General features: G+C 40.6%; 1 protein-coding gene across 19 annotated transcripts in view; it reads left to right on the top strand.

The window, feature by feature from the left end:
* neb (nebulin) overlaps positions 1-23,615 on the top strand; it is a 70,477-nt gene that overhangs the window by 28,444 nt on the left and 18,418 nt on the right. For 15 of the 19 annotated variants that reach the window (XM_023337388.1, XM_023337404.1, XM_023337405.1 and 12 more), the window contains 56 exons: positions 501-704; positions 824-928; positions 1,081-1,188; positions 1,284-1,595; positions 1,695-1,898; positions 1,993-2,097; positions 2,222-2,329; positions 2,407-2,718; positions 2,803-2,907; positions 3,471-3,569; positions 3,706-3,807; positions 3,900-4,007; positions 4,873-5,184; positions 5,271-5,375; positions 5,469-5,573; positions 5,676-5,780; positions 5,865-5,972; positions 6,089-6,199; positions 6,513-6,710; positions 6,906-7,010; positions 7,114-7,218; positions 7,312-7,416; positions 7,515-7,622; positions 7,719-7,832; positions 7,963-8,160; positions 8,279-8,383; positions 8,481-8,585; positions 9,439-9,546; positions 9,632-9,739; positions 9,833-9,940; positions 10,028-10,132; positions 10,233-10,337; positions 10,427-10,525; positions 10,634-10,738; positions 11,063-11,167; positions 11,240-11,344; positions 11,447-11,551; positions 11,648-11,752; positions 11,841-11,945; positions 12,032-12,136; positions 12,232-12,336; positions 13,920-14,024; positions 15,529-15,630; positions 15,725-15,832; positions 16,815-16,919; positions 17,011-17,115; positions 17,209-17,313; positions 17,418-17,522; positions 17,643-17,753; positions 17,860-17,970; positions 18,059-18,160; positions 18,993-19,097; positions 19,534-19,623; positions 21,076-21,189; positions 21,453-21,557; positions 22,659-22,763. In XM_023337388.1, coding sequence (XP_023193156.1) covers positions 501-704; positions 824-928; positions 1,081-1,188; positions 1,284-1,595; positions 1,695-1,898; positions 1,993-2,097; positions 2,222-2,329; positions 2,407-2,718; positions 2,803-2,907; positions 3,471-3,569; positions 3,706-3,807; positions 3,900-4,007; positions 4,873-5,184; positions 5,271-5,375; positions 5,469-5,573; positions 5,676-5,780; positions 5,865-5,972; positions 6,089-6,199; positions 6,513-6,710; positions 6,906-7,010; positions 7,114-7,218; positions 7,312-7,416; positions 7,515-7,622; positions 7,719-7,832; positions 7,963-8,160; positions 8,279-8,383; positions 8,481-8,585; positions 9,439-9,546; positions 9,632-9,739; positions 9,833-9,940; positions 10,028-10,132; positions 10,233-10,337; positions 10,427-10,525; positions 10,634-10,738; positions 11,063-11,167; positions 11,240-11,344; positions 11,447-11,551; positions 11,648-11,752; positions 11,841-11,945; positions 12,032-12,136; positions 12,232-12,336; positions 13,920-14,024; positions 15,529-15,630; positions 15,725-15,832; positions 16,815-16,919; positions 17,011-17,115; positions 17,209-17,313; positions 17,418-17,522; positions 17,643-17,753; positions 17,860-17,970; positions 18,059-18,160; positions 18,993-19,097; positions 19,534-19,623; positions 21,076-21,189; positions 21,453-21,557; positions 22,659-22,763 — 6,912 coding nt within the window. Of the gene's footprint in view, positions 1-500; positions 705-823; positions 929-1,080; positions 1,189-1,283; positions 1,596-1,694; positions 1,899-1,992; positions 2,098-2,221; positions 2,330-2,406; positions 2,719-2,802; positions 2,908-3,470; positions 3,570-3,705; positions 3,808-3,899; positions 4,008-4,872; positions 5,185-5,270; positions 5,376-5,468; positions 5,574-5,675; positions 5,781-5,864; positions 5,973-6,088; positions 6,200-6,512; positions 6,711-6,905; positions 7,011-7,113; positions 7,219-7,311; positions 7,417-7,514; positions 7,623-7,718; positions 7,833-7,962; positions 8,161-8,278; positions 8,384-8,480; positions 8,586-9,438; positions 9,547-9,631; positions 9,740-9,832; positions 9,941-10,027; positions 10,133-10,232; positions 10,338-10,426; positions 10,526-10,633; positions 10,739-11,062; positions 11,168-11,239; positions 11,345-11,446; positions 11,552-11,647; positions 11,753-11,840; positions 11,946-12,031; positions 12,137-12,231; positions 12,337-13,344; positions 13,447-13,919; positions 14,025-15,528; positions 15,631-15,724; positions 15,833-16,814; positions 16,920-17,010; positions 17,116-17,208; positions 17,314-17,417; positions 17,523-17,642; positions 17,754-17,859; positions 17,971-18,058; positions 18,161-18,992; positions 19,098-19,533; positions 19,624-21,075; positions 21,190-21,452; positions 21,558-22,658; positions 22,764-23,615 lie in introns of all 19 variants that reach the window. The other 4 variants (XM_023337387.1, XM_023337389.1, XM_023337393.1 and 1 more) reach the window with 4 other exon arrangements.

The raw sequence follows: 23,615 nt of genomic DNA, 5'->3' as shown, positions 1-23,615 counted from the left end.
AGAGCTGGAAATGAACGGTTTGATAAAAGCATCTTTGTGTTAAAATGGCTGAAACAAAGTCCAGAACTGGAATATAATTTAGACAAGACTTGATTGTTATTCACTGTAGATTTGTAAAAACATCGTCAAAAGCTGGTTACGACTTGCTGCTGTGATTGCAGTAAAACGTGAACCTGTAAAGTATTGGTTGAATTCAAATGGATCATGTTACACTTTTGATTTGTAAGAAATGTTAAAACCCACCTATTGGGAGTGAACACTCCTGTGAATGCTCTCTTCTCAGTATTTGTAAATGCGTATGAATCCTTATTTTTCCACTTCATAGTTATACACTTCTTAATGAAGGCTTATCACATAAGAGCCAAATAAAACACTAAAATGTGTGGCTGTGACAAAGACGTTGAGCAGTTACATAGTTTTAAAAACACAAAATTTCTTAATTCGAGTATTTATTTGTCTAAGAGTTAGTCCACTCAGAACTTTGTGCCCCACTCACACAGGCTGTGTACAAGGCTGACATGGAATGGGTCAAGGGAATGGGATGGGTGCCAATTGGGTCGCTGGAAGTGGAGAAAGCCAAGAAAGCAGCAGAGATCCTGAGCGACAGGAAGTACCGGCAGCATCCCAGCCAATTCAAGTTCACTGCCAAGACGTCAGATATGCCATATGCTCTAGCGCAAGCTAATGCCCAGAATATGAACAAGGTACAAAAAGCTAAATTTAACCATTTCTTTTTATAGAAAGTTTTGATGAGTTTTATTCAAACTACTTAATAAGGAAATTTTGGTCTTTAATGCATATTTTATGTAATAAATTTGTACAGAAAGCGTACATCGAGGCCTGGGAAAAGGACAAGCTCAACCTCCACATCTTACCTGACACTCCAGAGATCCTGCTGGCAAAGCAGAATAAACTCAACACCAGTCTGGTAACGCTTTTTTTTATTATTTTTTTTTTTTACATAATTAAATAATCATTTACTCCAAAGATCATTACTGAATGTGTGGAGGATTATATGTATTTGGTTTTTAGCACAAACTGAACAGGATGCAACATCATCGCTTTTTGTTTCTTCCACAGAAATATTACCGTGAAGGTTTTGTTAATGCCATCAACAAGGGCTACTTCCTTCCCAATGATGCCATTTCTGTCCTAGCAGCCAAAACATCCCGCAACATCATCAGCGACGTAAGTTTGTGCCACAAACATTTTCGCACTTCCCATCGTACGTAAATGGTTTCACGTGAAATAAGAACTCACGCAGATATTTTTTTCGGTTTTAGTACAAATACAAGGCTGGTTTCCGCAAGCAGTGCGGCCACCACATCGGTGCTCTGAGCGTTAAGGATGACCCGCTGATCATGCTGGCCGCTCATGTGGCCAAGATCTCCAGCGACAACATCTATAAGAAAGACTTCAACAAGTCCAAGACCAAGTACAACCTCCCAGCGGACATGCTGACCCTTGAGCTGGCCAAGAAATGCCAGGTCCAGGTCAACGACTTCAACTACAGGACTCACCTGCACCAGTGGACCTGCCTGCCGGACTCTACCGACGTGGTCCAGGCCAGGAAGGCCTACGACCTGCAGAGTGATGTGAGCACATGCGCCATGAAGTGTAATAAAGCCAATTTATGAGTTAAAAGAAAATCACCCCTAAAACCAACATGTGTGTTGTTTTTTTGTTTTTTTTAGGCTGTTTACAAGGCGGATATGGAGTGGCTGAAAGGCTGTGGCTGGTCTCCCCATGAGTGCGTGGATGTAGTTAAAGTTAAACATGCCCAGACTGTTCTGAACGACAGACTCTACCGCCAGCACCCAAGCACCGTCAAGTTCACCAGCGTAGTGGACCTCCCCGCCATCGTCCTGTCCAAGCAAAACGCTGAAATCCTCAGCGATGTGAGTCGGAAAGCAGACTAAAACTGAGAATTCGTACAAATATTTGTACAAACGAGAACAAAATAAAGTCTTTTTTTTTCTCTGTCTTCAACAGAGGAAATATAGGGAAGTTTGGGACAAAGATAAGCTCACCATTCACATCCCACCTGACATTCCTCCTTACGAGCTGGCCAAGGCCAACGCTATCACTATCAGCAATGTAAGTTTGTGCCGACTTTCTCGCTTTGAAAATAGCACACCAGTGCTATCTTATTGTGATCTTATTGAAATTGTCTCCTGGTTTGATAGTGATACCTTATAATTATTCGTTGTGCTCTGTGCAGAAACTGTACACAGAAGCATGGGACAAGCAGAAGGCCAAAGCCTGCCACGTCAAGGAGGACGCCATATCTGTGCTGAAAGCTAAAGCTTCCAGGGACATCATTAGTGATGTAAGAAAGAAGGAAATCACCCTACATCTGTAATGTGGACATTTGTTATTAACTTCTTTTTTTTTTTTTGCTTTCAGTACAAGTACAAAGAGGGATACCGTAAGCAGGTCGGTCACCACATCGGTGCCCGCTGCGTCCAGGACGATCCTCTCATCATGCTGGCTCTGAACTCAGCCAAGATCGCCAGTGACGCTCTGTACAAGAAGGACTTCAACAAGTCCAAGACCAAGTTCAACCTGCCAGCGGACATGCTGACACTTGAGCTGGCCAAGAAATGCCAGGTCCAGGTCAACGACTTCAACTACAGGACTTACCTGCACCAGTGGACCTGCCTGCCGGACTCCACCGACGTGGTCCAGGCCAGGAAGGCCTACGACCTGCAGAGTGACGTGAGTTACTGGAGATGTTTTTGGAAAGTGTCCATTTGTTATTTTATTATTACCTGCATTATTTAAATGATTTTTTCCTTCTAGGCTGTGTACAAAGCTGACATGGAGTGGTTAAAGGGCTGTGGGTGGACGCCACACGAGTGTGTAGATGTTGTAAAGGTGAAGAATGCACAGAAGATTCTCGCTGAGGTAAGTTTTACACACATCCATCCTCAAACCACCTTAAATATAACGTATTCTATGTTACACGCACTGATAGGTATTTTTCAAACCTTCATTAAAGACAACCACAGACAACGTTTTAGTTTTGAATCAAGTCTTTTGCAAAAGGAGAAAACATGGCAAACCACTTCTCCAAGGAGTCTACCATGCGTTCTGACTCTCTGCATCAGAACTGGTCTTTTATTACAAAACAGAGCAGGAATGGGATGTGGAGGGAGGGTTATTCTGAACAGAGAAAGAAAAGAGGATACAGAAACTAACATTCTACACACAGGCCATTTAGAGAGTATCCCAAGATAAGAAACAACTGCAGCTTCAAGGTTTAGGGAAAAGGCAAGTTTCGTCTTTCACACGGTTTAAGAAATTCCTCCTCTCTGGGCTGTGAATACTAAACCTATGAATGAGAAACAAACTAGTAAAACTGCTAATGTAAGAATGATAACAAAACATCATTATTCTAACACGCACACTACGTTAAAAGGTACTTCGAGGTTGATATGTTTTTGAATTAATCTTGCTTTTGTTCACAGAGAGGCTACCGGGTCAAGCTGGACGAACAGAAGTACTCAGTTCCCACTGACAGAGTTGACTTGGCCTGCGCCAAGAATGCTGCTGAGGTCTTGAACGAGGTAACAGTTTTTCTCCTTTTGCATATGTTTTATGAATTTGGTTTTAATGCTTTGTCTAAAATTCCATCGCAGAGATGTTGCAGTATCACATATATCTTGTTTTGTTTTTGTTTTTTTGTCGTTTTGTTCTTCTCAGGCCAAATACCGCGAAGCTTGGCACCAGGATAAGACCAAGTACTCTTTGGTGGACACTCCTGGTCTCGCTACGGCCAGAGAAGTCGCTAAAAATATCCACCCGGTAAGGTTTGTCGCACGTTTCAGCTCGAGCTGGCTTTAATTTTCTACCGTTTCTGGATTTGTTAATTTTTTTTCTGTCCTCCCGTCATGCAGAAACTGTACACTGAAGCATGGGACAAGGTGAAAGCCACTGGATACTTCATGCCTGGAGATGCCGTACCAATTAAACAATGCATCAGTACAACTAAAGTGCAGAGTAAGGTGAGTAGAGGGAGTTTATTTCACACAGTAAGAATTTGTACAGGGATTGGTGTTGGTGTTGAGAAATGAAGAGCACATCTGAATTTGTTAACTTATTGTTTGTAATTTTAGTTGAACATTTTGGTTACATGTAGACATTAAAAAACATATCTCGTTCATGTTATTGACAAACAAAAAACCCCCAACAAAATCGGAATACTTTGTTCATTCAAAGTTTATTCTTCAAGATAGAAAAGTAATTCACATTTTTGTGACTCTTTTAATTTGATGATTTTGGCCCATGTGGCAACATGATCGAATTTCACAAATTAAGGGATTTAAAGAAAAAGTTTGAGGTTTGAGATTCTAACTTAATGTTACGTTTTTCATTTTAAAGTTGCTCATATGTAGTTTTTCAAGAGCAGCAGCTTCAGTCAAGCTGCTGCTTGTGACCACGAGGTAACGAAGTAATATAAATAAAACATAGAAAATGACGGAATAAACTATATGCAACTTGAAATATTGACAAATTATACTAGTCTTATTGCATGTGCTTTCTTTTGCAGCTCTGTTTATTGTTATTTTAAAAATTTTATATTTATTCACCTTAATTTGAATCTGCATTTACCTTTAACTTGCTGCTGGTGCACACAATAGAAGATATTCCTATTGTATTGAATTGTATTCCATTCTTTCAAAGATTAGTTGACTTTATTTTTTTTTACATTTATCATGAGATGTGATTTTTGCTGCAATAGATTCCAACTATCGATGTAGTTGTGCTACAATTGATCACTTGACAGCATGTATTACAGTTATCTCCTGTTTACTGAAAACAAAATGGGAATAAGAATATATATATATATATTTTTTTTTTATCTTGTAGCATAAGTACCTAGAGTCGTACCGCAAGCAGGTCGGTCACCACATCGGAGCCCTGAGCGTCAACGACGATCCTCTCATTGTGTTGGCCATAAACTCAGCCAAGATCGCCAGTGACGCTCTGTACAAGAAAGACTTCAACAAGTCCAAGACCAAGTACAACCTCCCAGCGGACATGCTGACCCTTGAACTGGCCAAGAAATGCCAGGTCCAGGTCAACGACTTCAACTACAGGACTTACCTGCACAACTGGACTTGTCTGCCGGACTCCAACGACGTGGTCCAGGCCAGGAAGATTTACGAGCTCCAGAGTGACGTGAGTAAACAAGCGATGAGCTTTTGTATGACTTCAATAAAACGTCAAAACTTCTATTCCTAACTCATTGTGGTTTCCGCCTGCAGAACGTCTACCGGGCTGATCTGGAGTGGATCCGGGGCTGCGGCTGGGTGGCGGCTGACTCTGTCGATCACATCAAAGTCAAGAAAGCCCAGGAAATACTCAACGATGTACGGTTCTGTCGTCGCGTCCAGAGTCTGCTATTTGTTTGAGTTGTTGCCACGTCGTGGTTCATCTTGGTGTTGTTTGTTTTTCATCTGCAGAGGCTTTACAAGCAGAACGCCAAAGATTGCTTTGCAAAATTCAGCCTGATCGTGGATCGGCCCGAGATCATTTTGGCAAAAATAAACGCCGCCAACCTCAGCGACGTATGTAATCGAGCGCTTAATGTCATAAATAAAAAGACAAAAAAAAAAAGAGGAAAAATCAATCAATTAATAAATGTTCATTACACTTTTTTTCTTACACAGTTAAAATACAAAGAGACTTTCAATGCAGAAAAAGGTCATTACATCGGCTCGGAGGACACTCCTCAGCTGGCACATAGCAGAGAAATGGCCAAGACCACCAGTGAGGTAATGTGAATCCGCTTCTTCCTCCACCTTTACTTTGGCTTCAAGGTTTTATTTCTGACATTTTAACTCTTTTTCCCATTTTAGAAACTTTACAAATCACAATGGGACAGCACTAAAGCTACAAGCTACAGCCTGAACCATGAATACATCCCATTACTGAGTGGCAAGAAGGGCAGGGAGATCGCCAGTGACGTAAGTTTTTACTCTTTCCTTTTTTTATTATTAAAAAATTTTTTTAAAAATGTGATTGGCTACATTTTCCTCTGGCTACATGTAAATAAAATTAATTCTGTCATTGTTTTTGTTAGGTGAAGTACAAGGATTCTCATGAAAAAGCCAAGGGCCACTACATGGCTGGGACACTGGTCGACTTCCCCGAGGTGGTGCGCTGCGGCCAGCAGGAGAAAAACAAGGGACTGGTAAGATGTCAGCTAAATTCAACTTTATCTACTTGCAGCAAACCTAAGAAGCCTGAGGATAAGTTGGTAAACATTAAGCAAAGAGTTTTTTGTGAAAACACAATTCTTGTACAAATTTGTGTAGAAAAGAGCCAAGGCACAAAATAGGAATGTAGATCAATTCATATTTTGTCATTTGTAAGTTGCTGATTAAGTATACATTTTACTTTCGCAAAGAAAGCAAAACAGGTAAAGGAGTTTTCTTTCAGTTACCTTTTTGCTTGAAATTGGAGCTCGACTCCTCCTCGTTTTTTATTAATGTGTGTCTTTACAGAGGATCTACCAGAAGGACTACCACCAAACCAAGACCAAAATCCACCTCCCATCTGACATCATCGCTAACCAGGTGGCCAAGCGGTGCCAGGACATGTTGAGCGATGTCCTGTACCGCACCCACCTGCACCAGTGGACGTGCCACCCAGAGCAGGAGGACGCCATCCGGGCCAGGAAGACCAATGAGATTCTCAGCGATGTAGGTCGTCCTTCTGGGTCCCGATCGAGTTGTTGCACAAATGTGTCGCGTGAGCTTTCTGGAATTACAAGTGGAAGACATTCCTCTTTTTTTGCCATAGTCTCTTCTAATCACTGAGAAAGTAAAATCTAATTTATGTCTCTATTGAGAAGCAACAGGTAACTCTTGCATATTTTACCAACGCGATTTTAACAGGTGTTCTACAAGGACGACCTGAACTGGATGAAGGGCATCGGTTGCTACGTCTGGGACACGCCAGAGATTATTCGCGCTAAGAAGTCCTACGAGCTGCAGAGTGAAGTCAGTATTTTTATATTAAATGGTTCGTTAAAGCCTATTTCAGAGAGAGAGAGAAAAAAATATATATGATTAACTCCAACATTTTGTCTTTGTTATATTCCAGCGTAAATACAGAGCTGATGCTAAGAAAGAGTTTAACAACTACTCCATTGTGACCGACACGCCTGAGTATGTGACTGCCGTCCTGGGCCACACCTGGGCCAGTGACGTAAGTCGGCGTGATTTTAAAAATCGCCGTCAATGGTGTTCTGGAAAGAAAAAAACAAAACCTTTGCATGTATCTTTAAACTATCCTTTCTAGCTGAACTACAGGGAGGCATATCACAAGGAGAAGCACATGTACACCACAGTTCTGGATACGCATGATTATGCCAGATGCCACGACTTCAAATTGTTCTTCAGCAATGTGAGTAAAAATTAAAAATAAATAAAAAGTTTCACGTGTAAAAAGCTTTTAAGAGGCACTGGAACATTTTGACAGTGTTTTCAATTTCCTGTCCGAAGAAAAACTACACAGCCGCCTGGGATAAGATTAAGGCAAAGGGCTACAAGATCCCAGTTGACTCCAACGCCTTACAACATGCCAAACAACAGAAGGTCGTTCTCAGCCACGTAAGTTGAAGTTCAGCTCTTAACAGTACCGTAACTAAGAGGTGGGTTTCTTTAAAACTACTTTGTTGGACTATATGGATCTTCTTTCTTCTTTAGGTCAAGTACAAGCAGGATTATGAAAAATTCAAGTCCCTTTACAGTCTGCCAAAGTCACTCGAAGACGATCCTGCTACTGCTCGGTGCGTCAAGGCCGGAAAGTTGGTCCTAGATGTAAGTTGTTTTTTAATTTTGAATCATCTGATCACCAAAAGTTAAATCATCTTTGCCAAGAATGACTCACGGTCATGACAAGCTCGAAATATTTCTAGTAACACAAGCATCTGTCGCTTGTACCGTTCAGCGTCTGTACAAGGAGAACTACGAGAAGAGTAAGGCCAAGAACCATATCCCGCCGGACATGCTGGAGATCCTGTCCGCCCGCAACACCCAGTCCACCGTCAGCGGTATCCACTACCGCAAGTACCTGCACCAGTGGATGTGCATGCCTGACATGCAGATGTATGTCCAAGCACGCAAAGTCAACGAGCAACTCAGTGACGTGAGTAACCATCATACAGCCAGAGAACGACAAATATCTGGGTCACTAGCATCTCTGCGTAGAAGGAGGTGAAGAGGAGATTAATGCAAAGTGCTAAATAGAAGTTATCCCTGCCCAGATCTTCTACAAGGACGACCTGAACTGGCTGAAGGGTATGGGGTGTTATGCCTGGGACACTCCAGAGATCCTCCGTGTGAAGCATGCTGGTGTCCTGCAGAGCGAGGTAAATGGCTTTTAATGTATTCATCTTTTATTTAATTTCACATCGTGGCTCATTGCTTGTCTTTTACGCTCATTTGTTTTTTTGTTTTTCATTCCAGACCAAGTACAGAGCCAAAGGCATTGAGGCGTTCAAGGAGTACAGCGTGGTGACGGACACTCCGGTGTATGAAACAGCCAAGCAGAACGCTCAGAACCTCAGTGATGTAATAATCATTGTATTATTATTATTATTATTATTATTATTATTATTATTATTATTATTATTATTATTATTATTATTATTATTATTATTATTATTATTATATCATGTTATGAAGTTATTAATTTTGTTGATTCACTTTCTAAATTAATGTTTGCTGCCCAGGGTTTCCACTATGTGTAATTAATCGTGACACACCGCCATGGCAAAATAAAAGCCGCCACGCTTTTTCTTTTTTTAATATATGGTATATGTTAAAACAATATAAGATATATGAATACATGCAGCTCCGGAAAAATTGAAGAGTCCATTGAAAATCTTCTGGTTATTCCACCAAATATTGATTTCTGAACTCTTCTGCTAATAATTACTAAATATTAGCTTGACATTCAGGAGACATGTTGTCAGTAGTTCATAGAATAAAAGAACAATGTTCATTTTACTCAAACACGTACCAGTGAAAAATCAGAGGACCTGATCATTTAAAGTGCTCTCTTGATTTTTTTCCAGAGCTCTACATGGAGCCCATATTTGCGCACTCACACTAACAAGAATCAGAGTATGAAACTCATTTAAATATGAAGTGTTACAATTTACTTTATTTTGAAAAGACAACACTGCTAACTCCTGCCTTATGCTAACATATGCAGCATTTGCATGACAGTAACTTGGTGAATTTGTATAATTTGGCCATCTTGCGTAATGTTTTGGATACGTTTGGAAGTTCTCACACCCACCCTGTTCAGCACCACGACTTAAAAAACTAAATCCTGCAGGAAACCTTCATCGTACACCACGCCTGATTTCATCATGAACACAATCATCAGTCAAATCTGTTTTCCCTTTCTTTCGTCCAGCTTCACTACCGTTACGATTACAACACCAACGTCAAGGGCAAGCACACCTCCCCTGCTGTTACCATGGAAACAGAAAGAGTCCGCCTGGCCAATCACGTCCAGAGTGACGTAAGTTAATATTCAACATATTTTCCTTGCATTAGCATGTATCGTGAAATAATTTCTCCGAAACTCGTTTGGCGTCTTCTGCTAGAACTGGTACAAAGAGGCCAACAAGAGCTTCATGCCCACTGGTTACTCTCTGCCCAGCGACACGCCGCTCATCAAGCAGGCCAAGATGAACAGCGTTGTCACCAGCAACGTGAGTGTTTAAACTCTTGACAACAATAAAGGAACGTGTCTTAAGGTGTTGCGATTTAACCTAAATTGTACACGTTGTTTCTCATCTGTTCAGGCGAAATACAAGGCGGCCTTTGAGATGGTGAAGGCTAAAGCTTACACTCTTCATCCGGAAGGTGTCAACTTTGTCACCTCGAGAAAGGCTCACAAGATCGTCAACGACGTAAGTGAAGAAGCGTGCAAAGAGGCCCGTCACCCTTTGCGATAAATTTCACTCAACGAAACGATTCCCGTCTGTTCTCGTCCTCAGCGTCTGTATCGTGAGGCTTACCACAAGCAGAAGGACAAGATCCACACAACCTACGACACTCCTGACCTCAAACAGTTCAAGATGAACCAACAACACCTCAGCGACGTACGCCACCACCGTCGACGTTGTTCACTTTTCTGGTTTGCCCGAGTTGAGAGGACTTGCCTTTTTACGCGCCCGTTTTTTTTTTTTTGCTCCCCACTAGCTGTGCTACAAGGAGAAATACTACAACAGCCGAGGCCAGCTCATCTCCATGCCTGTCACGCCCCAACTCATGCACTGCCGCCACGTCAATGAGATCACCAGCGAGGTATGTACAAGAAAAAACAGACGTAATTGTCCCCCACTTCTTCGCAAAATATGTTCTACAACCAAGTTTGCTGAACTTTGCTGCTTTAGCTGAGGTACAAAGAGGATCTGATGTGGCTGAGAGGCGTCGGCTGCTTCCTGTACAACACCCCGGAGATGGTCCACGTCCGTAACATCAACAAATTGAGGGTGCGTTGGAAGAAATGCTCCCATCGCGTTTCCAATGTTTATTTTCGGTTTGTTTTCTTCTTCTTTCCAGTGGCGCTTCTCTCACATGACCTGTTTTTCCTTTTACAGACGAGCTACCAAGTGGATGCTAAGAAGAACCTGTCAAACTACACCGTGGTCCTAGATACGCCAGAGTACAACCGCGTGACTGAGCTGAAGACTCACTTCAGTGATGTGAGCTGTTTTTGAAAAAGTTTTTTTTTTTTTTTACATTATTATTTGGTTTAATTTTATGTAATTGACCAACACAAACACAAGGCAACTATTTGTTGCACCAAAAATGTGACCTTTATGCAAGAAAATCATTAGGATCATAATATTCATACAACGTCCTGTTTTGTTCAGTACGTTTTTATACTCTGTTAAGTCAGATTAGGATCTACTGACATCTGACTATCTTTATTTAATGTGCAATATCCTTTAAAGGTTTTCAAAAGGTGCATGTTTTTCATGTACTTTGGAGCAGCAGGGTTAATTTTCTTTTTTGTGTCTTTTCAGCGCATATACAGAGCCAAGAGCAAGAAGGACATGATGAAGGTTTCCTCCATCGCAGATTCTTTGGACATAAAGAGAGTCAAGTGGGCCCAGCAGCTGACTAACAAGGCAAGCTGAAACACGTCTCTGGTCTTTATTTATTATTTTCTCTACTGATTGTTTATTTTTTTGTGTCTACAGTACCAGTACACAAGTCTGGCATCAAAAGAGAGGGCTCATTTCTCTCCAGAAATGAACACTCCAAGTATTCAACACGCAAGGAAAATGAAAGTGGTTTTCAGTGAGGTAAGCGCTCCAGCTTCCTTTAATGTACTTGATAAATAAGGTGACCTGAACCCATTTAAGTTTTCTAAAACGAACATCTAATATGTTTTGTTCTCCACTCAGAATAAATACAAAGAGCAATATGAAAAGATGAAGCACAGGTACACTGCTATTGCTGACACGCCTATCCTGATCCGGTCCAAGAAAGCCTACCTGCAGTCTAGCAATGTAAGTCTTTGTTAGAAAATGTCACGTTTTCTGATTAGAAGCTTAAATAGGTAGTTTTAAAAAATGACCTTTTTCCACATTTTCTTCTTCCTTCAGTTGCGTTACAAGGAAACCTTTGAGCTTTCCAAGGGCCACTATCACACCGACAAGGACGCCCTGGACATCGTGTGCCACCGCAAATTCACCGACGACATCAGCGAGGTCAGCAGTCGAAATGAACTGCTGTAAAATGACCGGTTTTCCATCTGAAGGCGAATGACTCGCGACTCGCTCCGTTTCTGCTCCGCAGGTGAAATACAGAGAGAAGTACATCAGCTCTCTGGGCACGTGGAAGTCCATTCCCGACCGCCCCGAGTTCTTCTTCAGCAAGATAGCCAACGACAACGTCAGCAACGTAAGTACGCAGAGCTGCACCCAACAGGAGGACTAACATGCTGCGCGGTATCTGTGTGAAACTCTTGGTTTTGTTTGTGGTTTTAGGTGAAGTACAAGGAGGACTTGGATTGGCTGAAGGGTATTGGGTGCTACGTTTGGGACACTCCTGAGTTGGTGATGGCTGACAGGAACAAGGCTCTGTACAGTGAGGTGAGGAAAAAATTCATTTCATATATTCATGTTTACAACAAGAATACATTCTGTTTGTTTTCAACCATCCTTTTATTTATTTATGTTTTGTACAGAGACTGTACAAATCCTCATTTGAGAAGAACAGAGGAAACTTCAGATACACATGCGACACGCCGTTCTTCGAGGCTGCAAGGAACGCCTCGGTTCTGATCAACGACGTGAGTCCTTCCCTTCTATTGCCTCAAATGATCTCATCATTATTTGCTCTGAAATGATCAACCGTGTTTATCTGTCTCTTTGCTTCTCTCTTGGACTCTCTACTTGGAGGTAAAATAATGTAATGTTTTTATTTTATTAGACAGTTTTGCTTAGATCACAACATTGGGGGAGCTAACAGCTCGGGTGGTGGTGAGGCGGGCGGCGCCAGGCTTTAATTTGAAATCATGTTGTTGAACAGGCAGCCTAGGTGAAACTGCACTGGGTTCAAATTCTACTTTTACACATATAGCTGCCTTATCTCAAGTGTTTTCATGTAATTGGAATCATATAAAATAGTAAACAGTTTGGGAAGATGGGCTATACATCAGATATTCGTCTGTTTTTTTGTTTTTTTTAACATATTGGTACAAACCTGATAAATAAACCTGGGCCGATTTTTATATCCATTTTGTTGCAGGTTGGGAGGGGAGGAAACTGGTCATGTGATATTTGTTTGGACAGTGGTAGCGATGATTTAAATCAAATAGAGAAGCAGTGGTGAAGTCAGTGTTGAGGTTGTTTTTTTTTTTTCAAAGTGTCAACAGGATAGTGAAATATATATAAATATTATATGCAATATCAGTAAATATCGGTTAGTCATACTGGTCCATCCGTAGTAAATACACTGCATTGTTACAAATGTTATGCATAAATGTTGGAAAATGGTTGCTTGGATACCAATGGGATTAATTGGTAACATACATCCCATCCCAGGACAGTGGGGGTTTTTTTCTTCTTTTTGTTAAAGCAACAAAACAAAAATGAAAATATTTTTCTGGGGAAAAATATTTGGGAACCGCCTTCAGCTGTTTTTCAGGTGTGGCGAAGCATATTTTACATTTTTGTCCATTTTTACAGCAACATGTTATCTTTTTTTACTTCTGTTCCTTAAAGTTTGCTGACATTCTAGAGACGCCTTCCTCTCCCCCCCACATTTGTTTTTAACAACTTTCTGAAATTCTGAGCAGAGGATCTACAGAGCTAATTATGAGAAGACCAGGGATAAGTTCACCATAACCACAGACGATCCTAGATACCAGCTGGCCAGGGAGAACAGGAAGATGAGCCAGGTAACCGTCCCGGATGTGGCGGGCGACCGGGCGGCCTCACCCGCACGCCGCCGGTCCTCCGGGCCGCTCACACCCAGCGCATGAGGTTGTCAACAGACCTGCCGGTGGGGCTGGTCGCCGCATGGCTGTGATGGGGTCCTCTGTATCATCGTCTATTCCTATTTGTCCCTCACAGGTTCCTGTAATCCATGCCACTCAAACAGCAGCTGCTATCTTGAGTGAGCATGACCTATCTGCATCTGTTCCGTGAGAGAGACAGCTTGACTTCACAGATTATCTAAATCGTTTATTTTACAAACCTGGCTCTAGTGAAGGTGGTCACTTCTGTCTCTCCCTGTGGGGACAGATGAGTACACTCGAGTGTCTTCCTCGGATCTCCGGAGCGTTCCTCCAGTCCCTCCCAGTGTTGTCTAGTTTGTTCTAAACTGTGGCATGCTCTGTGTGTGTGTATGTTATTGTGTGTGTGTGGACAGAAAATGTATAAATCCCGAGCAAAGGATCTACTAAAGAGTGGCTGCAATGAGTTTCTCCGCCCTGACATCCTCACAGCCCTTTGCCAGTCCGTTATGGGCAGCAAGGTAAACCGTCAGAGACAAGCGAGCTGTTGTAACAGAGACCTGTCCACAAACACACAGGAACCACGTCCTTCAACTGGATGATGCTACGTTATTAGACGGCTATGAGATTGGGACACTTTTCATTTCAGTTTTACTTTAGCTTCACAAACTAGCGTTTTATGTAGGCAGAGTGCACTGCGTTGTGACGTTGTAGTTTGGCTTTTTACATTGAGCTCTGTTTTTGGATTCAGATGAAGTCTGCTGGTTAAGGGCTACACAAGTTGACAAAAAGATAATATTCTGTTCAGAAATGACCTAAATAAAGTCTGAGAAGGTTCATTAATTAATCATCAGCTATATTTTTACATGAAAATTTGATCTATTCATTTGAAAGACAAAACAATGCGATTTGATATTTTTGCCATATCACTTGGTTTTCAAGTTTTGACGGGGTTTTTTTTAGATTGTTTCTTGCTTCCTGGTGTTTGTGGACATTTTTGTTTCATCCATTTAATCCTCCTAAAAGTGGTTCTAAATCCATGTATTCCTCCTCCTCCATTTCCTAATCCCTCCATCACTTCCCTTTCATCATCAGTGAAACTTTTAACTTTTTCTAAAACACAATGTCGTTGCACAGTTGAGTCCAAACACAGAATCATAAAACGTGTTAGTCCCCTTCTACACAGCTTCTGCATATTTATTGTTATATTAAATTAGGTGCTGATTTTCGGTTCTTTTTCTAAATTTTTTATTGTATCCATTTTTACTATGTAGCATTTTACCAAAGCAACATTACATTGTATCGCCAGAGGTAGTCAAACTATACAGAAAAACTGAGCAGCTCCTTTATTAACACTCCTAACTCCATGAGAAAATTCAAAACAAGGGATAACTTATAATTCTGCTGTAGTTTTATGTAAAAATGCATTATTTTGTGGGTAAAATGCGAATTAATATTAAGTTTAGCTCAGTGAGAAGAGCAGCTGGTTAATGAGAAGGATGTGAGCGCTGCAGACTTTCATCACTAAGTAGTGGTAATTTGTGTTTTAATTGTCATCCTTGTGTCTGTATGTGTCTCACAAAGCATGTTTTTGGTGAATATTATGCATGCTAATACTCCACTTAGTTCTTTTTGACGGAAGTTGATATGATGTTTCTGACTTTTCTTTAACTGAAGTTAGATAACTATCCAAAAAAACAGAAAATAGAACAATAGTAATAATCTAACTTGTAATTACTGGAATTTATTATTGTGATAAATTGCTTTTTATCACAATAATAACCTGTAATAAGTTGTAAGTTTATTATTGGACTATTTTAATTTAATCTAAAATGTTAAGCGTCTGTTAGGCACATGTTTTTAATTCTCTTTGGCTTTAAAGATATTTCAAATAATTTTGTTCTTTTTGGATGGTTTCTCTTTGCGTTCATAAGTTAAAAGCCAAAATGATGCCAGATTTGAATGTTAAACATTTAATACATTGCCTTTTTACGAGCTAAGCTAACTTTACTCGTCCGTCCTCAGTGGAAGTACAGGGAGCAGTACGAGCGCGCCAAAGATAAGTTCACATCTGTCCTGGAGACTCCTGAGTATGAGGCTCACAAACGCAGCAAGAAGATCACTGATGTAAGTTTTAGTGGAGTTTCCCTATCATCTACTAGCATTTTTATTTTTATTTTTTGTCATTTCTGTTACTAAAATATTCCTCGTCTCTCCTTAGGTCATCTACAGGATGGAGTACAACAAGACCAAAGCCAAAGGATACACCTTGCCTTATGATACTCCACACCAGCAGCACATGAAGAAGGTCAAAGAGATCACCAGCAACGTAAGTTTCACTCTAGCAACATATTTCTTCATGTTTTCATCTACAAATTTGTAACATGATCCAATTCCTTGTATCTGAAAAAACAAACACAGCACTTATTAGTATATCACAGAACTAAAGCTGTAGTAGCCTGCGTAGGTTTTATTTTAACAGAGCCATAAGGAGGGTCTTAGCACTGTCAGTCATGCTTGTGTATGCGCTGCAGCTGTGCTAATGGTGGAAAAACAATTTACTGTTACCGGGAAGCTGTTTATCCTCCATTACTGGTGGCCATGGTAATTATGTTGAGCATTCAGGCTCTATTGTGGGAAAGGAGCTGTAGCATAGCAGAGAGCAAGAGGGAGGGTATGTGGGTGATTGACAGTGCTAAGGCCCGCCCCCTGGCTCTGATTGGCTGCTTCTGACTGAAACAGCCAATAGAAATTTTTTTTTGCAGCTCCTGTTATACTGAACTGAGTGACAGTATAACATAAAGTTTTAAGAAATATGTTTTAAAAAATGAATACATTTTCTTAATAAAGGTTACATCCTGCAGCTTTAATGTGACAAACTGAAATATTACGGTTAGAATATGGAATATTTGATTTATTACTTTTATTTCAGCAGAAATACTAATTTTATAGTTTTAGTAGTTTCTATGTGAATGTGCTTACTGTCCAAAATGCTGTGAGAATAATAAAGCCAATATTAGCTGGCTAATTAGTCAGGCTATCTGCTCAGTTAGCCAGCCTCCAGTTGGCTGCTTGATAAACATGCAGCTCTCAACTCCCCATCTACACTTTTAAAACGCCTGTCGGTGTATTACTCTAAGCTTCATACAGCTGAAGGAAGCCGTTCACTCCTTTCTTCATGCTTTATGGCATCTCATTTAAAGATTTCATCTGTAGCAGCGCTGCAGTGAAACATTTGGTAAAAGTTCATGACGATTGGCCATGACCAGGCTATTCTTTCTTGTAACTATTTATCCTGATTCCTCTTTCAGCTGAAATACAAAGAGGTGTATGAGAAGAGCAAAGCCCAGATCAACATGGACCCAGAGGCTCATGAGATCCGTGCTGCCAAGGAGGCCTACAAGAACATCAGCAATGTAAGCATCTATAAGAAACTGACTACGCTTGTTGGAAACACAAAACACCCTAGCAACAATTATAAAGTACTTCTTACGTTTCTGTTATTAGCTCGACTACAAGAAGAAGTATGAGGCAACTAAGAACAAGTGGATCTGGACAGCAGACAGACCAGATTTTATCAATGCTGCCAAAAACTCTCTGCAGCAGAGTGACGTGAGTCCATTGTTTGTTTGTTTTTTACATAAGTGTAATTTCTATATCTTTGTGCATTTGTCAGTATTGATCTAAACACAATTTCACTCACAGGTTGAGTACAAGTATGACAAAGAGATGATGAAGGGCTGTGTGATTCCTGTAGCAGATGACAAGTACACTCTCCTGTACAAGAAAAATGCTGAAATGGCCAGTGACGTAAGTGGTTCTTGTGACAGTAATCTGTGAAAGAACCTGGAAGATTAACCAGTGAACCAGGTCACATCAACAAATCAAACACCTTTTTTTTCCACCTTCTTCAGGTGAAGTACAAAGAGAAGTATGAGAAGGGAAAGGGCCACTACATACCTGTTCTGGATACTCCTCAGATCCTCCATGCCAAAGCCGTGCGCACGCTAATATCAGAGGTGAGGGCTTATAAATGAAATGGTGCTCCATTATTTGCACATCTTTTACCAAACTTTATGTTGGGAGTAAAGTGTATCAACACTAGATGAGAGTCTTGACGCTTCCACATCCATTCTCAGAGCAAATACAAGCAGGAAAGCAAGAAGATCATGCAGTCCGGCTCATTCACCAAGCTGGCTGAGACTCGCGATACCGCCCACAGCAGGGAGGTCAAGAAGCTGGTCAGCGAGGTACAACGTTTTTTTTATATTGTACCCAAATCAGCCAATGGCCCCCAAATCATCTCCTCCTCTTGAACTGCGTCTATGAAACTCTCTTGTTCTCCCAAACGTACAGAAACAATACAAACAGAAGTTCGAGAAGGAGAGAGGCAAGTCGGTGTACAACCACATGATCGTGCCGCCCGACGTTCAGCACGCCATGGACGTGGCGAAGAGTCAGAGCAATGTGAGAGTATTTCCACACGAACGTTTGTCTTTTGAGGTGCTGCTTGGTTTTTACACTGTACTCTCTCTCTCTCTGTATTGCACCATAGGTCGCCTACAAAAAGGATGCCAAAGCCAACCTGCACTACACTACTGTAGTGGACCGTCCTGACATCAGGAAGGCCACCCAGGCTGCTAAGCTCGTCAGTGATGTAAGCATCAAACACACGTAGAAATCATTTTGGAGAAAATGGTGATTCGATTTGAGCGAGTGAAAGTTCAAATGTTGTCCATGGACTTGTTTATATTTTGAATATGTAGAAAAAATACTTCGCGCATCAACCAAAATGTCAAAACGTTTGTTTTACTTATTCAAGAGAGTGGGGTGGAAGTATAAACTTATCAGTGTTCCTACTTCTTATCCACCATTACATGCATAATCCTGCATTTATTATATGTATAATACATACATATAACAAATAAACTCGTACTTAATAGTTAGCAAATCAATATATTGTCTATTTAATTTAATTACAGTGGATGAACAATCATTATATCTTCTAATTAATGAAGAAATATTATTTAGAACAATGGTATTTCTTCTAATATAATGCTTCTTCTAAAATATAATGCTAATGTATTTTATGCTAGCATTGAAGCTAGAATTAAAAATGCTAGTTTTAATGCTGAAAACTAGCATTAATAACAAAAACGCCAACAATAATTGAATAGTAATAATAATATAATATATGCAGCAATAGCCCTGTGTTTTTGGTTAATTTAAATAATTCAAATCACGTTTTTCTTTAAGCACTTTGAGATATTACTGCACAAATTAAAGTATTGTGAAAAACAACAAAGTCTTCTTTTATTAGCTTTTTGTGTTTTTTTTCACGAGGCTGTGACCGCTGAGCCACACTGACCGTGACTTTAACCGTCGCACATCATTCCCTAACGCCAATCTGAAACCAAAACAAGCCCACAGCTGCATCAGTTGGGTTTGTTTCTGGCGCTCTGACTCTCGTTTCCCCCTCCGCCCTTCAGATTGGTTACCGTGAAAAGGCTCGCGAAGAGGCCAGTCGTGGAGGTTCCCTGATCCACCGGCCAGACATCGCTTTGGCGACCCGTGTGTCCCAGCTGACCAGTCAGGTACAACAAGAGAAATAAATCATTTTCTCTTCCTACATCTCAGGATACAGACACACCTCACCCCTTCTGCTAACATTTCTTTAGGTTTTTTGGGGTTTTTTACCTCATTGGTTTAGTTTTCAGACTACCTCAGCTGTGGTAGATGTGATGCTATTAGCAGCACTCCTCTTGGCACAACGACTGAACTAGCAGCTCTTTGATAGTGCTTCCTTTGTCACCTTCATATTAAAATCCATGTTTTAATCTGTCACTGTGACTTCATAATACATACTCATGTTTAACATGTCTAACTCCATCCTTAAACCTGACTTCATGTGTCTCTCTTCTTTCTCCACTCCTCTTCTCTCTCGCTAGTCGTCCTAATCTCTTTCCTCTCATCTCTGCTCCCATAATGTCTTTGTCTCCTCATTCCACAACCCCTCGCTGGGCTTTGTAGGTGGAGGGCAAGGCCTCCCTCCATGGAGCAGCTTCCTATGATACCCCACTGATGCGACACATTAAGAAAATGAGTGCGGTGACTAGTGATGTAAGGAGGCGCATGTCCTAAAACTGAAGGGATGCTGCTATCTGTCTGTCTGTCTGTCTGTCTGTCTCTTAAAGTGAATTGTATTTTATTTTGTTAAGTAATTTTGAGCTACAAGGGTCTAAAAACGTTTTTTTTTATCCAGTGTATGAAACTATTTTGTGCTTTGATTTGCCTTGCTGTTTGTTTGCACCCTTCAGTTATGTGTGCATCCCTTGTTTTCCTCAGTAGGACAAGCTGTGGCTCAATGCTAAGCCTAGAAAATGCAACAGCTGCACTGGTATTCAGACTGTACTTGTTTGGATTTTTAAAAAATTGTTTCAGATTATTCTTCCTGGTGTTTCTGATAGATCGCAGACTGAAACTGACGCTTTCACTGCTGTATTTTTCTGAAGCGTTTGTTTTGGCTTAGAGAACTTTTCTGGGATTTATTTATGATTTGGACACTAGGGGGCAGCATAGCCTTGTAGACTTCAGCTAAGCTAACAGCTTTGGGGATGCTAATGGTTCATTTGTAAAATGTTTATTGTTTATTGTTCACTTGTTATTTATGTTCTTAAAATATTCTTTATACACAACTAGTTTAGTGGAACACATTAGTAAACTTTTCTTCATGCCTATTATTGTACATGAATTGAATAAGTGGGTCAAAAAGCAAAACTATCACTTCTACTGGCTATTAAATGCATCAGTTTGTTCAGATTAAAAGCATCAGAAATAGACTTAAAAATACACTATTGTTTTTAAAAAAACAACAACAATGCTTTTATGTTCAATAGCTAAGAGAAAAATATCCGCTCGAACTTTTAAGATTATTCTTTTTACATGTTCAGATGTTGATTTTTCCTGTCATTTATCAGTTTTTGGTTGAGGTTACATATGAAATGTATACATGGAATAATAAAAATATGTATATTTGCATGCACATATAAGAACATTTAAAGTACCAGGTACATTTATTGTCATCCCTGATAAAAAAAAAAGTGCCTGATTGTTTAAGACAAATTCGTCTTGTATTCCAGGATCATGGTCTCAAGCTGAAAAAGGTTTCAAAAACTTTTAATTTTATTACATTTATTCCTCTGTTCATTAAATGTTTTCAGCAAAATTATAGAATTATTTTTCTCACGGTGAGTAAATGTACACAGCTTAAAGGTTGGATCGATGAAGAATGATATTATGCTGCTGTGAATAAAAAGACAAACGAATGTTTTTCATCATACAGATTCAACCGGGGGTCACAATAAATGTGGACTGGTACTGTCCACAGATACCAAATGTTACACAGCATGTCCAAGGCAAGGAAACTGCCTGCAAGAAATCTGGGTTACTAATCCTTTCGGTTACACTTGCGTACCGTGTCTTTGTGTCACTTCGAGTCTGTAAATCCACTTGTTTGTCCCGACTCAGAGCTCATGCTGACTTCCAGTATGTGTCGCCTTTCTGCCTTACCAGGTGAGGTACAAGGAGAAGTTTGACAAGGAGATGAAAGGGAAGAAACCTCAATTTGACCTGAAGGAGAGCAAGATGTACAAAACCCTGAAGGATGCCAACGACCTGGCTAGTGAGGTAGGCAATCCCAGAAGCAGCTTCATGCCGGTTTCTGTATGTAAACACGCGGAGGTGGCCGTCGAGCGGCTCCTCGAAGTCTGGAAGGTTATCCTTTAAAATCGTCAAAAGTCTTCAAAAACCAATGAAATCTTGAATAAGCTAAAGTTAATTAAGCCAAGTCCTCCTAAATATGTGTAACAGCACCTCATCTCTGATTTCACATCGGCTGACAAAGATTAGGTGCTCACTGCGTTAAAACTTCGTCTCTTGACGCCACCCAGGTGAAGTACAAAGGTGACCTGAAGAAGATCCACAAACCTGTGACTGACATGGCCGAGTCTCTGTCCATGCAGCACAGCCTGAGCACCAGCAAGCTCTCAAGTGACGTAAGATACCATCACCACCGCCACCACCATCATCATTATCACCATTTAACCCTTTCCTGCTCCCACCCTGGCTGCCTTCTTCTTGTCCACCCTCAGTAGTCTATTGAAACAGTAACAGAACCTACTACACGCTTGTTGTAAACCATTCACCATCGCATATAGACTGGAACTCTAGTATCCTTCATCTAAACACCCATCATCTTACAGACCTCATCTGGTAGTGATCCCGACCCTCCTCACCTTTAACATCTAACGCTTCACTTTTACTCCTGTAGGTCAAATCAAACTTTGATTGAGGATCGCCTAACATAAAATAAAAGTCTATCGATCATTTTATTCTCTAATTTATAACTACATCTTTGCATTAATGATTGAAGTTAGCGTTTGCTGCTGTTTATGATATTTACAGTGCCTTGCAAAAGTATTCCTAACGCTCTGACCCCTTTTTACATTTCGTCAAGTTGGAATCACAGGATTTTATGTGATAGACCAACTAAATGTAGTGATTCATTCATAAGTTGAAGAATTTCAAATATTTTGCTAATCTAACTCTGAAAATGGTGGCATGCATGTGTATTCGGTCTCCTTTACTTTAAAAAATCCTTTTTAAAGTTCGCCACAAGCCGTGCTGGGGACATAACACAAATAAGGAAGAAGAAAAAGAAGGTGTTAAAAATACTGAGGCCACAAAAGAAATGAGACAGGAGAGAAGATTCATCTTCCTGCAGGACAAATACCCAAACATGCTCTAAGAGCTACAATAAAATGGTTTAGCTCAAAGCATGCTCATGTATTAGAGTGGTCTAGCCAAAGTTCAGACTTAAATGTAGCTAAGAATATGTGACTAAGCCTGAAACGGTATATCCCCTGGCCCCAACCATGCATAATCTGTCCTTGTACTTCACAATTCACACTACTTTGCATTGGTCTATCGCACAAAACCCCTAAAGTTTTATTGTGATAAAATGTGAAAAGTTGTAGGCGTGTGAATACTCCTGCAAGGTCCGGCCTGAGTCCTTCATTTGAAATGGAGTAGGCTCTAGCCAGACACGTCGCATTTACTGTACTGAGCTGCCTGACTCTACTGGGAATTCCCTGTAGTACCGCTACAAGAAGAAATTTGAGGAGAGTAAGGGTCACTACCACATGATTCCTGACACACCAGAGCAACTTCATCTCAAGGAGGCCTCTGAGCTTCAGAGCAACGTAAGTGGTACAAACTGTGGGCACCAACTAACACCCTGAAAGTATCTTCCAGTCTGTCTGAATTTCCACAAGACACTAGGGATGTCCTGATCAGTATTTATTACATTTTTCTACAAATTCTGGTCATTTAAAAGTAGAGATATTCCCAGTTTGATAGTGCTGCTCCTCTGTTCTTTGATCCTGCTAGCAATGTTTTTAGACTGAAAAGCTAGGCTGAAGATAGCAATGCTAACACATAATTTCAATAATACTGAATTTTTTTTACTGTTGGTCATGTGCAGACAAAACGCACAGGAAATGTCATCTTGCTTCACAAACTTAGTACTTTTTCATTGAACATAGTAGAATTTAATGACTGGTTGTTTCAGCTGCTCTCTGCACTGCGCTCAGTTACAGACAGCCATCTGGGTCGCTTGAAACACACCGAGAGGAATCTGCAACGTCACTCTAAAGAGGAAAAGTACACTGTCATTGTTCCGGAAGAACCTTGATCCTTTAGAGCACGTCAAACTCAAGGCCCGGGGGCCAAATCCGGCCCGCCGCAGCTTTTTATGTGGCCCTCTAGACTCATAACGTGACACATAAATAGAACCGTCAAGATAACAGCCTGCTTAAATATCACTTTATCAGTCAAATCAAAGCAGTTTTTATCTATTTATTTCCTCCTGCTTCTTGCGAATTCACACAAAACCAACAAATCTCTGCACTTTTTCGCACTGATACATAATCGGGAGTTTGTTGCAGATTTTTGGATGTAAGTGTTAGTTTACTCCCACCTGCAGGGGGCGGTATTTCTTACCTCTATCAAACAGCTGCTTAAGATTTTCTTGATGTCAAGTTATAATCCTTAAT

This window comes from Xiphophorus maculatus, chromosome 7 (genome assembly GCF_002775205.1).
Source record: "Xiphophorus maculatus strain JP 163 A chromosome 7, X_maculatus-5.0-male, whole genome shotgun sequence".
Lineage (NCBI taxonomy): Eukaryota > Metazoa > Chordata > Actinopteri > Cyprinodontiformes > Poeciliidae > Xiphophorus > Xiphophorus maculatus.
This window is presented reverse-complemented; position numbering and strand designations above follow the sequence as displayed.